This window comes from Ovis aries, chromosome 3 (assembly GCF_016772045.2).
Source record: "Ovis aries strain OAR_USU_Benz2616 breed Rambouillet chromosome 3, ARS-UI_Ramb_v3.0, whole genome shotgun sequence".
Lineage (NCBI taxonomy): Eukaryota > Metazoa > Chordata > Mammalia > Artiodactyla > Bovidae > Ovis > Ovis aries.
This window is the reverse complement of record NC_056056.1, coordinates 211,369,021-211,382,666: the sequence shown is the minus strand read 5'-3', so window position 1 is coordinate 211,382,666 and position 13,646 is coordinate 211,369,021. Positions and strand designations below refer to the sequence as shown.

At 45.8% G+C, this 13,646-nt stretch overlaps 1 protein-coding gene across 1 annotated transcript in view; it reads left to right on the top strand.

Annotated features, from left to right (window-relative positions):
• Positions 1-13,646, top strand: part of DYRK4 (dual specificity tyrosine phosphorylation regulated kinase 4) — a 48,736-nt gene that overhangs the window by 25,392 nt on the left and 9,698 nt on the right. Inside the window, exons 7-11 of the mRNA XM_042247628.2 lie at positions 1,512-1,648; positions 2,373-2,513; positions 5,508-5,646; positions 8,725-8,806; positions 13,059-13,231. Of these exons, the coding sequence (XP_042103562.1) occupies positions 1,512-1,648; positions 2,373-2,513; positions 5,508-5,646; positions 8,725-8,806; positions 13,059-13,231 (672 nt within the window). The remainder of the gene's footprint in view (positions 1-1,511; positions 1,649-2,372; positions 2,514-5,507; positions 5,647-8,724; positions 8,807-13,058; positions 13,232-13,646) is intronic.

Sequence of the window (13,646 nt, the reverse complement as noted above, 5' to 3'; positions counted from 1 at the left end):
GAAGGCCAGACCAAGGACTAAAACGCAATCTTTCTAAGATTCCCTTTTTTTGTTTGTTTCCTCCATACAAGTCCATGCACCTTCTTCTGTTTTATAATGGAGGTCATTTCCTGCAAACAGACAAAAAACATTTTCCCACTGTCCCCTCATGCACAGTGCTCCCTTCAGTTTCCTAAAGGTGCCGGAAACTTCTCCCCCCTGTCTCTGTGCCCAGGGTTGCTGCCTCTTCCCCTGTCTGCAGGGGGCGTGTGGAGGCTACAAGATGTTCCTCTCTGCCTTGAGGATGTCCAGATGGGTAATGCTTAGTCCGCTAGCCCAGCAGACTGCTGGGAGATTCCTCCTCCAGACACTTCCTCTTAGATTAGGAGACACAATTGGTCTTTGATGACTTTATAAAAGAAGTGGATTTTCTTAATCGAATTCAGGGCTGTGTTTCCCAAGCTTTCTGGTGTGCACAGATCACCTGGAAGTCTCATTACCAATGAAAAGTCCTAGCCAGCAGGTCTGGGGTGGAGCCTGAGACTTCACCTTTCTAAAAACCTTCCGGGGGATGCCCACGTGGCTGGGCCTTGGACCAGACCTTGAGAAGCAAGGATTTAGAGTTTCTGGCACGCATCTGTCTAGAGCAGGGGTCCCCAACCTCCAGGATCTAATTAATGCCTGATGATCTGAGGTGGAGCTGATGTAATAATAATAGAAGTAAAGTGCACAACAAATGTAACGCACTTGAATCATCCCCAAACCATCTCCCCCCACCTCGGTCTGTGGAAAACTATCTTCCATGAGACCGATCCCTGGTGCCAGAAAGGTTGGGGACTACTGGTCTAGAGCTCTGGTTCTCAGCATTTTTAGGTGAAGGATCTCTTTGGAAATCTGATAAAAGTTATAAAATCATTATCCCAGAAGAGACTGTACATACACAAAATTTCAAGGGCAGGGATTATTCATGGGCCATTGGTTAAGAACCTCTGCTCTAAACCTTACCTTCAGTTCAGCCAGAGGCTGTCAACTTCTCCTTCCTCTCATCTCCCTCCCACCAGGTTCTAGAGTCTCTGAGAAGTTCCCCAGGGATGTTAATTCACTGCAACCTAGTTCCTCCATCTCAACTCTTAGAGGACCACGGGGCAGAGGAAGGATGTTTGCTTTCTGTATGCTCAGAATCTCCATCCTCTTTGTGTTTCAGCAAATGCACAGTATGCAGTGCACAGAGCTACATCCCCAACACAGCTGTACTTCCACATTTATTTTGTCAGCAAGTGTTCATGGAACACCTATTTACTGAGAGCCTATTGTATGCTTGGGCACCTGCTGGACTCCTGAAATACAGAGGGAGCTATCAGAAATGAATAGGACCTGGCCCTTGGCCTCAAGTCCATACAATCAGTGTGAATGATGACATGCAAGTGAATAGTTATGACACTGCCACACTGATGATATGTGCAAAAAATGCACAAACGCCAAGTGACCTGGAGACCACGGTTTCCTCCCTCACCCCTGCTTGACTTCTGCAGGTCCTGCACGACCACATCGCCTACCGCTATGAGGTTCTGGAGATAATTGGAAAAGGGTCCTTTGGACAGGTGGCCAAGTGCTTGGATCATAAAAACAATGAATTGGTGGCCTTGAAAATCATCAGGAACAAAACGAGGTGTGGCTTGGTAGAAGGCATCAGCTGTGGAGGAAGGGCTACGTGATTTTGGCCCCTTCTGTTTTTAAATTTTATTTTTAATTAACTGTTGTGTACGTTTCTGCGATACAGCAGTGTGAATAGCCCATAAGTATACATATGTCCCCTCCCTCTTGAACCTGCCTCCCACTCCCCAGCCCATCCCACCCCTCCAGGTTGTCACAGAGCGCCAAGCTGAGCTCCTTCTGTTATATAGCAACTTCCCACTAGCTATCTGTTTTACATATGGTAATGTGTGTTTCAATGCTACTCTCTCAATTCGCCCCACCCTCTCCTTCTCCCGCTGTATCCACAAGTCTGTACTCTACGTCTGCGTCTCTATCACTACCCTGCAAATAGGTTCCTCAGTATAATTTTTCTAGATTGCATATATACGTGTTAATATACAATACTTGTTTTCCTCTTTCTGGCTTTCTTCACTCTGTGTGACATCAGCTGCTCCTTGATGCCAGCCCTTCCTGTTTCTGCTTTTTTCTCTGCTTTTCCTTTTCTTTCCCTCTTTCCCTCTCTACCTGTTGGATTCCATGACGGCGCAGAGAGGAGGCAAGAGTCTAGAGTGTTTAGCACCTCCTGTCCTGTGCGCATGATGGGGAGGACTGAGAAGGGGGCCACCTGCTGTAGCTGATGCGACAGCGTGTCTCCTCTCCCCACCCCCACCCTCCCCACCGCTCCCCAACTTCTCCAGATTTCACCACCAGGCCCTGGTGGAGCTGAAGATCCTGGAAGCTCTCAGACGGAAGGACAAAGACAACACCTACAACGTGGTGCACATGAAGGACTTTTTCTACTTCCGCAATCACCTCTGCATCACCTTTGAACTCCTGGGGTCAGCTGCTTCCTCTCTTTAGTTCACTTTGTGTTGATAAGTTGCGTAAGTGACCAAAGGGAGCCTTGGAGGTCAGAGCACTAGACTTGTCTGTATGTGACTATCTAATGGGGTGGAGGGGCTTCCCCTGTGGCTTAGGGGTAAAGAATCATTCTGCAGTGCAGAAGATGCAGGAGATGCAAGTTCGAGCCCTGGGTGGGGAAAGTCCCCTGCAGAAGGGCATGGCAACCCACTCCAGTATCCTTGTCTGGAGAATCCCATGGACAGAGGAGCCTGGCAGGCTACTTACAGTCCATGGGGTTGCACAGAGTCAGACACGACTCAGCGACTAAGCACCCATGAACTGGCCACCCCCACACAAGCTTTTCTGGTTAAACAGCTTTATGTTAGCTTTCAACATTTATAGGTCAACGTATTTCACTTAATATAGCAGGACTCTATAGGATTCAGTATATATTCTCTCTCTGTATAATATTATATATATATATTCTATATATATAGAGAGAGCTATAAGATTCCTGTATGTATATGTATTTATGTGAAAGTGGAGAGTGAAAAACTTGGCTTAAAGCTCAACATTCAGAAAACGAAGATCATGGCATCTGGTCCCATCACTTCATGGGAAATAGATGGGGAAACAGTGGAAAGAGTGTCAGACTTCATTTTGGGGGGCTCCCAAATCACTGCAGATGGTGACTGCAGCCACGAAATTAAAAGACTCTTACTCCTTGGAAGAAAAGTTATGACCAACCTAGATAGCATATTGAAAAGCAGAGACATTACATTGCCAACAAATGTCCGTCTAGTCAAGGCTATGGTTTTTCCTGTGGTCATGTATGGATGTGAGAGTTGGACTGTGAAGAAAGCTGAGTGCTGAAGAATTGATGCTTTTGAACTGTGGTGTTGGAGAAGACTCTTGAGAGTCCCTTGGACTGCAAGGAGATCCAACCAGTCCATTCTGAAGGAGATCAGCCCTGGGATTTCTTTGGAGGGAATGATGCTGAAGCTGAAACTCCAGTACTTTGGCCACCTCATGCAAAGAGTTGACTCATTGGAAAAGACTGTGATGCTGGGAGGGATTGGGGGGAGGAGGAGAAGGGAACGACAGAGGATGAGATGGCTGGATGGCATCACTGACTCGATGGATGTGAGTCTAAGTGAACTCCAGGAGTTGGTGATGCTGCAGTTCATGGGGTCTCAAAGAGTCAGACACGACTGAGCGACTGAACTGAACTGGACTGAACTGACACACACTAAGGATTCTTTTATATATATATATATATATATATATACATATATATATATATATATATAATTCCTTATATATAAAGATTCTATATTTCTTTTATCTGGCAAGAGCCAGCCCTCAGTCCTTTCTGAAAGGCGAGAGGTGGGACCAGGCAGGCCGGCTCATTTAGATGGGGTAGGGCTCCTCCCTCAGGCCCTGTCTGCCCACTCCCTTGTCCCCTCATATATCAGGAAGTTGCCGTCTTTAGACAGATTTATTCTGTGTGAGCAGGGCTGGTCACTTGGTTGAGTACCTGGAGGGCTCCCTGGATCCTTCTCAAGGGGCTGAAGAACCGTGAATTTATCAGAAGTTTGATATACTAACCTCTTAACACACACACCTGTGCCGCAAAATGATTAAAGGATCTTTCGTGTAAGAAACAAACATCTGAGAGGCCAGCACATTTAAATGTTACCTTGAAAGTGAAAGTGAAGTCGCTCAGTCGTGTCCGACTCTTTGCAACCCCGTGGACTGTAGCCTGCCAGGCTCCTCTGTCCATGAGATTCTCCAGGCAAGAATACTGGAGTGGGTTGCCATTTCCTTCTCCAGGGGATCTTCCTGACCCAGGGATCGAACCCGGGTCTCCTGCATTGGAGTCAGATGCTTTAACCTCTGAGCCACCAGGGAAGCCCGAATCAACTGTTCAGTTCAGTTCAGTCACTCAGTCGTGTCCAATTCTTTGTGACCCCATGAATTGCAGCACGCCAGGCCTCCCTGTCCATCACCATCTCCCGGAGTTCACTCAGACTCACATCCATCAAGTCAGTGATGCCACCCAGCCATCTCATCCTCTGTCATCCCCTTCTCCTCCTGCCCCCGATCCCTCCCAACATCAGAGTCTTTTCCAGTGAGTCAACTCTTCGCATGAGGTGGCCAAAGTACTGGAGCTTCAGCCCTAGCATCTCCTTCCAAAGAAATCCCAGGGTTAATCTCCTTCAGAATGGACTGGTTGGATCTCCTTGCAGTCCAAGGGACTCTCAAGAGTCTTCTCCAACACCACAGTTCAAAAGCATCAATTCTTCGGCGCTCAGCCTTCTTCACAGTCCAACTCTCACATCCATACATGACCACTGGAAAAACCATAGCCTTGACTAGGCAGATCTTAGTTGGCAATGTAATGTCTCTGCTTTTGAATATACTATCTAGGTTGGTCATAACTTTTCTTCCAAGGAGTAAGAGTCTTTTAATTTCATGGCTGCAGTCACCATCTGCAGTGATTTTGGAGCCCCCAAAAATAAAGTCTGACACTGTTTCCACTGTTTCCCCATCTATTTTCCATGAAGTGATGGGACCAGATGCCATGATCATTTTCTGAATGTCCAGCGTTAAGCCAACTTTTTCACTCTCCTCTTTCACTTTCCTCAAGAGGCTTTTAAGCTCCTCTTCACTTTCTGCCATAAGGGTGGTATCATCTGCATATCTGGGGTTATTGATATTTCTCCCGGCAATCTTGATTCCAGCTTGTGCTCTTCCAGTCCAGCGTTTCTCATAATGTACTCTGCATGTAAGTTAAATAAGCAGGGTGACAATATACAGCCTGTTAGTCAACAGAAAAGTCAAGTTTATAGGACACGAAAGCCCCGCCTCCTAGCCTTGTCACTGCCAGAGGGCAACCAGGTGATAAGCGGGGTTGATGTTGCAGATTCAGACTCGCCATCATATGCCTTCTACACTGCTTCATGTCGCTTTCTCTCCCTCTGTCCCAGCATCAACTTGTACGAGCTGATGAAGAACAACAGTTTCCAAGGCTTCAGTCTCTCCGTTGTTCGGCGCTTCACCCTCTCTGTCCTGAAGTGTTTGCAGATGCTCTACATGGAGAAGATCATTCACTGTGACCTCAAGCCCGTGAGTACAGCCTCTGTCCTGTCGGGGAGCTGGTTTCCACCCTCAGAAAGGCTTTGCCCAGTACCCATCCCCAGTGGTAACTGAGAAGGGCTCCAGGATGGAGGCCAAGTGTTTGCAGGTTGTGTAAACCACGTGAGATGTAGCAAGGACAAGACAGGGGTACTGGGACATAGAAAAGAGATGTGGTGTCATCAAGGCAGATGGGACCCGGACAACTGAGCCCTGGAGGGGGGGGTGGGGGTTACTCAGAGACATGTGTCAAGCAGGGAGGTGGATGTCCTAAATCCACCCTGTCCTCTGAGTTGGTCCTGTGTGTGCTCAGTCATGTCCGACTCTTTGTGATCCCATGGACTGTAGCCTGCCAGGCTCCTCTGTTCATGGGATTCTCCAGGCGTAAATACTAGAGTGAGTTGCCATTTCCTTCTCCAGGGGATCTTCCTGACCCAGGGATTGAACCCAAGTTTCTTGGCTTGGCAGGCAGATTCTTTATCACTGAGCCAGATCTGGGATACTTCTATTAATTAGAGATTGTCAAGATAGAGATGTTCTCCTGGGGCTGACTGGTGGAGCCCCAACAAGGACAGTGGTACACTGATTTATTCTCCACATCCAAGTTCCTAATTCTCCACTCTGCACCTCCAAAGGGACTGTGGTCTTTGGGCTTAGGGGACTGACTCTCAGCCAGGAACCCACAAGATAGGTGATAGCTGAGATACGAGCAAATGGATTTGCTTGAGCAGTAGGTCGAGTGGACAGGAGTATACATGCTCAATAGGAAAGCAGACATACACGCAGGAGAGTTTGGTGAGTGTGGGTTCAAGAATCAGGCAGTTATTCCTGTGGACTTAGTGGTTAGTATCAGTGAGCTGAGACAGCCTCACGCATCCTATCCCTTGAGTCATCTGACATTGAGATTCCTGGAAATACGATTAGGACTCTAACCTTCCAGCCCCAGGTGGCCCACGCTCATGTTCTGAGAGGAGAGCCCAGTGCTCTGCCTTCTCATCCAGGATTCTGCTGGAACTCCTGGCTTCACAGTGTCTGCAAAGTCAGCACAATGGTCCCAACAGTCCCAACTCCAAACAAATTGCCATGGGGGATTTTTTGTTTCTGTTTTGGTCCTCGACTGTCATACCAGTATGTTGCTGGGGCACTTAATGGAAGCATCCGATTCAGGCAATGATATTTCTTTTTCTTTCTTTTTAAATTAATTTGTTATTTTTGGCTGCACTGAGTCTTCATTGCTGCACAGACTTTCTCTAGTTGTGGTGAGCACAGGCTTCTCATTTGCAGGGACTGCTCTTGTTGCGAAGCATGGAGCACAGGCTTGGCAGTTGTGGCGCATGGGTTTAGTTACCCTGCAGCATGTAGAATCTTCCTGTACCAGGGACTGAACCTGTGTCCCCTGCGCTGCCAGGCAGATTCTTAACCATTGGACCACCAGGGAAGTCCCAGCCAGTGATATTTCTAAGGCCTTATGCAAGCAAGGCATGGAACCAGGTACCAAGGAGGTAAAAAGAAACTCACCATCTTCAGGAGTCACACCGTTTATATCAGTAAAGAGTCAGTATGGATGCAAAAGGAATACTGGAGATCAGGAAATACTGGGGCCAGACAAGAGATGCAACCCTGGAAGCAGAAGTCAGAGGAGGGAGACTGGGGTGGGGTTGGAGATGTGGGAGGAGCCCACTTGAAGGAGTGCCGGGGGCCAGCGTGAAGAATCCCGCCCATGACAAGGTCATGCTGAAGGAAGCCTGACAAAACGCAAGGATGTGATCAGGCTTCAGGGGTTCCCCCTGGAATTTCCTGAGCATCCACCCCCAAAGACCAGAGTCTGCCTGCTTTACTGTGTTATGCTTTCCACCTACTCTTCTGTCATTAACAGGGGGCTGTCCCCCCACCACCTTTTTCTGGAAAAAATTAGAGCTTTTAGATAATAAATCTCCTGGGCATAATACGAGTGTTTCAATCAAAAAACCCCTCTGATGGCTTTCTAACCTGCCTGCAGGACTCGTACAGCTGCACATGTGATTGTTTGAGGCCTCCTGACTGCAGGAGGCACAGGAAGCTTAAAACATCCAAGGAATGTAGGGCCTTCCGAGGAGTCAAAATCATTAGAATAGGACTGATTAAAGGTTTCATTTGTTGAGCCAATACTTGCTGCCAAATTTTCCTATCTTTTATTTGTAGATATAGTTGGTATATAGAAAAACAGGTAGTAGGCCTGGTATTAGCAACATTAGATCTTTGAGTTAAGTACTTTCTTTGTTATAACCCACTGCACCTTTGTTCTACAGGAATGCAACTTTATTTAGTACTTTGAGGATGATGCAGAGTAAAGAAAAAACACTTCTAGGGAAAAGGAATTTTCTAGTAGATAGACAATTATCCAGGAAGAGAGCCATAAGAATGTTAACAGGCCTTTTGGCCAGAAGATAATGTAAACCACCTGAGACCTTTTGTATACGGGAATATATGCAAAAAGAAAGCCTGGTCTCAGTGAGGGTCAGGACTGCTGCCCCTGCATAACTTTGCATATTCCATTATTTCTTTATGTACAACTTGGGGTATATAAGCTGATTTTGAAAGTGGAGTCTTTGGAGTCTTGCACTGATGCTGGGCTTCCCCATGTCATTCTTTTCTTCCCTTTTTCGGCTGAATTCCCATCTGGGGCGGGGAGGCTCGCCATGTCTACTTACTTGTCCTGGCTTTTAAGATCCACGCGAGGGACAGCCCAAGGCAGGGCTGATATTCAAGTGGGCACCGGTGGCCTAGCGTAGATGGTGCAAACCTCTTGTCTCGAGGTTTTATTGGTTTTCCCCGTAAACCAAGTTATTCAGCCTCCTTTTCTCCACCTAAATTTCCTACTATACTATTTCTTCCTAATCTACTCTTAAATTTCTATATTAATAAGTAAATAAGTTTCTCCTCGCCAATGCCGTCCCCGCTTCGAATTCCCTGGATCCCCCGGGGCTGGACCCCAGCAAAGGAGGTTCCAGAAGATTGGTGGACAGTTAGGTAAATAGCATGCCTCAGCCAACATTGTTAGAACTCGACCTGTGTCTGTCTTCCCTCTAGGAGAATATCGTGTTGTACCAGAAAGGCCAAGTCTCTGTTAAAGTCATTGACTTTGGATCAAGCTGTTATGAACACCAGAAAGGTAGGGCCATGCCAGTCGCTTTGTCCGAATTTCCCCAGTGCTATTCTCTCCTTTCCTGAAACAAACAGTTCCCACACGAGGTCACCTGGGTTCTCCCCTGGGCTCAGCCATCACAGTTGCTGGTTTGATTTTGAACCAAGCTAGTTCACGTCTCTAAGCCTAAGTTTCCTCATCTGTAAAATGCGAAGGGTGGTTCGAATATGGTAAGGCTGCTCTGCTGCTTTTATACTCTGTGACTCTGGAATTATCCAAAGACCTTTATCCAAATTATCTTTGGGGTCCAGAGAGCACTGGGCCTCTGCTAAACGACAGCTTCTGAAGGCTGACCCCAGCTGTCCCAAATCGAGATTTCTGGGACAGTACCTGGGAGGCTGTACCTTAGAAAACACAGCCATTCTAAAGTTTGGGGTTCACGGCCCTAGATTCTCCAGGTTATTATATTATATAAATGCAGTATATTTATATGTTATATATATTATATATGTATATAGTCACAAAACAATATATATATATATATATATATATTTATTTATTTATTTCAAGCTGGAATCTAGAAAGCTGCCCTAGAGTGTTGATTGGCCAAAAAGTTCTTTCTTGTGTTTCCATGACATCTTACTGAGAAACCTGGACGAACCTTTTGGCCAATCCATTCCTGCAGCTGTCACTGGACTTGGCTCGAGTCTTCTCTTTTGGCTTTTGCCAGGTTTGTTGATGTCAAGAGCATGCACATTGCACAGGCGTCTGCTGAGTGTCTGCTGTGTGTCAGTCGCTGTCTAAGGCATGTGCTGTGTGCCAAGTCTCCTCAGTCGTGTCCAACTTTGTGACCCCATGGACTGTAGCCCACCAGGCTTCTCTGTCCACAGGGATTTTTCATCCAAGAATACTGGAATGGGTTGCCATGCCCTCCTCCTCTATAGGGTATCAGCAATCAGAAATGAGCATTTCCTGTCCTCTGCAGGCTTACTGCCCAATGGAGGAGACAGGAAGATGTGTACAAGGATGTGTGCAAGGATGAGAAGTATATATATGGACTGAGCCAAGGCATATGAAAGGGGCTTTGGAACTAGCCTTCATGGGGGCAGGGCGAGTCAGAGGAAGTCCCCTGAAGCTGAAGGAAAGACTATTAAATGGATGTTTCCGAATATTCTCCAAAACCATTTTTGGAGACGCAAGTCCTTTATTGTTTATGTATGGAAGCCATAATAAATTCCACCTAGAAAACATTATTCCTCCCAGAGAGAAAGAATATGCTCACCCTCCTTGGAGATGAACTCTCTGTAACCCATTACTTAAGATTTATCTTGGCTGCCAAGATGCTCAGAACTGAACTTGTAACGATCTTACCCTTGGTTTCTAGGTGTTTTCTCCCACTTTTATGTTTTCTAACTTCCCTTGATCTTTATTTTAACCATGAAACAGTAGAAAGAATGGATGCTCAGTTAGAACTGTTTTGAGTTCAAATCCCAGCTCTGCCACCTGCAGTTGAGAGACCTTGGGAATTTACTGAATCTCTGTATGCCTCAGTTTCCTCATTTTAAAGTGGGTATGATAGTAATTCCTGCTTTGACCTAATAGTCCATCAACAGAGGAATGGATAAAGAAGATGTGGTACCTGTATACCCTGGAATATCCCACAGCCATATAAAGGGAACGGAATTGACTCATTTGTAGTGATGTGGGTGGACCCAGAGCCTGTCATACAGAGTGAAGTAAGTCAGGAAGAGAAAAACAAATAGCATGTAATAACCCATAAACATCGAATCTAGAAAAACGATAGTGATGAACCTGTTTGCAGGGCAGGAATATAGATGTAGAGGCAGAGAACAAACTTGTGGACACAGCAGGGGAAGGAGAGGTGGGACGAACTGGGGGAGTAGCTCTGACACATATACCCTCTTATGTGTGAAATGGAGAGCTAGTGGGAAGCTGCTGTACGGCACCGGGAGCCCGGCCCAGTGCTCGTGATGACCTAGAGGGTGTGGTGGGGCACATGAGCAAGACAGAGGTTCAGGAGGGAGGGCATATATGCATACATATGGCTGATTCACGTTCTACAGCAGAAACTAAGACAGTGTTGTAAAAGAATTAGACTCCAATTGAAAACAACTAAAATAAAATTATAACTGTTGTAGGGTAGTTGTAAGGATTCAAAGAGTTAATCCATATAAATCACTTGGAACAGTGCCTGACACATGGAAGCATCATGTGAGTATCCATTAGATTTACTTTTAATTTTTCTCTCTAATTGACTTATTTTTCACTGAGGTACATTTGACCTTCAGTATAAGTTAGATTCAGGTGTACAGCATACTAATTTGACTTTTGCCCGTGTATACGAAATGATCACCGTGATAAGTCTAGGAGTAACCATTTGTCTGCATAAAAATTATTGCAATATTATTGATCGTATTCCGTATGCTGTATATTACATCCTGTGGCTTATTTATTTTAGAACTTTGTACTTCTTGATCCCCTTCAGCTAGTTCATTCATCCCCACCCTCACCCCTTCCCTCTACTTTCCCGTCTATTTGTACTTCGACTGCAAAGTGCCTCAAGTCCATTTTGGAAGCAGACAGGGCGTAAAAGTCGTTTTCGTTAGATCGTCACTTTGTTTTAAATCACAAAAATTATTACATCCTTACTGTAACTGGTTCAAACAATAGAGAAGTGACTGGACTTCCTCTGTAGTCCAGAGGTTAAGAACCTGCCTGTAGGGGCTGGATTTGTTCCCTGGTCATGGAACTAAGATCCCACATGCCAGAAAACACACACACAGAGTGCCCTGCCCTGCTCCCATCTAGGTAACCAATTAACAGCATTTGCAAAAAACTGTAATGTCCCAGTCCTTTGCCTCAGTCTTCTCAGCTATAAAATCTAGGCTGCCTACCGTACTACCTTTCATACATCCTCCTCTGCTGAGATTTTGTTAAGCTTTTCTTTCTACACTTTACATTATACAACACAGTGTACATAATATATTGAATATGCATGTGAAACTCATGCATTTTGCATGCTACTTTTTCGGTTCTTATACACCTCTTCCCTTGCCAAATTGCAGTATTTTGAGAGCATGTCTACCCCAGGTTAATCAAACAGTTTGAAAACTTAGCTTTACATTTGCCTTACGCTTTCTTTTTTAAATGCTCGTCTTGGGATCCATGTTTGTCCTGTACATCTGTGTCTCTGTTTCTGCTTTGCTACTGAGGTCACCCATCCCATTTTTCTAGAGTCCACATATACACGTTAATATACGGTACTTATTTGTCTCTTTCTGAGTTACTTCACTCTGTAAGGGGAAAGGCGATGGGATGAATTGGGAGTTTGGGACTGACACGTATAAACTATTGATACTAGGTGTAAAACAGATAACTGATGAGAACCTACTGTATGGTACAAGGAGCTCTTCTCAGGGCTCTGTGGTGACCTACATGGGAAGGAGACCCAAACGAGAGGGGATATATGTATACGTATAGCTGATTCACATGGACATAAACTTGAGCAAACTTCAGGAGATGGTGAGGGACAGAGAGGCCTGGCATGCTGCAGTCCATGGGGTCTCAAAGAATGGGACATGACTGGGCGACTGAACAATAACATCATAGCTGCTCCACTTCACTGTGCAACTATCTGAACATTGTAAAGCAACTATACTCCAATAAGAGATCATTTAAAAAGCTTGCCTGACAAATTTACTTCCTTAGAACAATACCTTCTTTAGAGCTCTTTATCAACAACTTGAGGATGACAACACCTCATAATAATCAGGCTGCTGTGATGATGTGATGAGACAGATATGGGATGGACTCATAAGTCATGCTTTCGAACTGCGGTGCTAGACAAGACTCTTGAGAGTCCTTTGGATCACAATGAGATCAAACCAGTCAATCTTAAAGTAAATCAACCCTGAATATGCATTGGAAAGACTGATGCTGAAGCTCGAATACTTTGACCACCTGATTCAAAGAGCCGGCTCACTGAAAAAGACTCTGATGCTGGGAAAGGTGGAAGGCACAAGGAGACGGGGATGACAGAGGATGAGATGGTTGGATGGCATCACCGACTCAATGGCCATGAGTTTGGGCAAACTCCAGGAGATGGTGAAGGACAGGGAGCCTGGTGTGCTGCAGTCCATGAGGTTGCAAAGAGTCAGACAGAGTGACTGAACGATGGATGAGTCATGAGTGCTGCAGATATGTGGTGCAGTGTGCTCTGGGAGGTTTCCATGTGAGCTTTCTCTTCTCTCCCATGCAGTCTACACCTACATCCAGAGCCGGTTCTACCGATCCCCAGAGGTGATCCTGGGCCATCCATACAACATGGCCATTGACATGTGGAGCCTGGGTTGCATCATGGCCGAGCTGTACACGGGCTACCCACTGTTCCCCGGGGAGAACGAGGTGGAGCAGCTGGCCTGCATCATGGAGGTGAGGGGGCCGGGCTACCTTCCAGCCGACACCCTCAGGGCGGGTAACTTCTGTTCTCAGACACCAAGTGGCATCTGGCTCGCTGTAGAGCGGTGGCCAGCATCTGTTAACAGGGGAGGGTTGGGTGTTTTGAAATTATGTACACATTTGAATTGACATCTAACATTTTTATCAGAAATTTAACTAGTTGCAAAGGATGTAATTTCCAGCATATTATGAATCATGATGTTTAAAATAAGACTGGTATAGCAGTCTTTCCAGGCTTTCCAGGTGGCTCAGTAGTAAAAAAAAAAAAAAAAAAAAAAATTCCTCCTGTCAATGCAGGATCATGGGAAATGCAAGTTTGATCCTTGGATCAGGAAGATCCCCTGGAGGAAGAAATAGCAACCCACTCCGGTATTCTTGCCTGGAGACT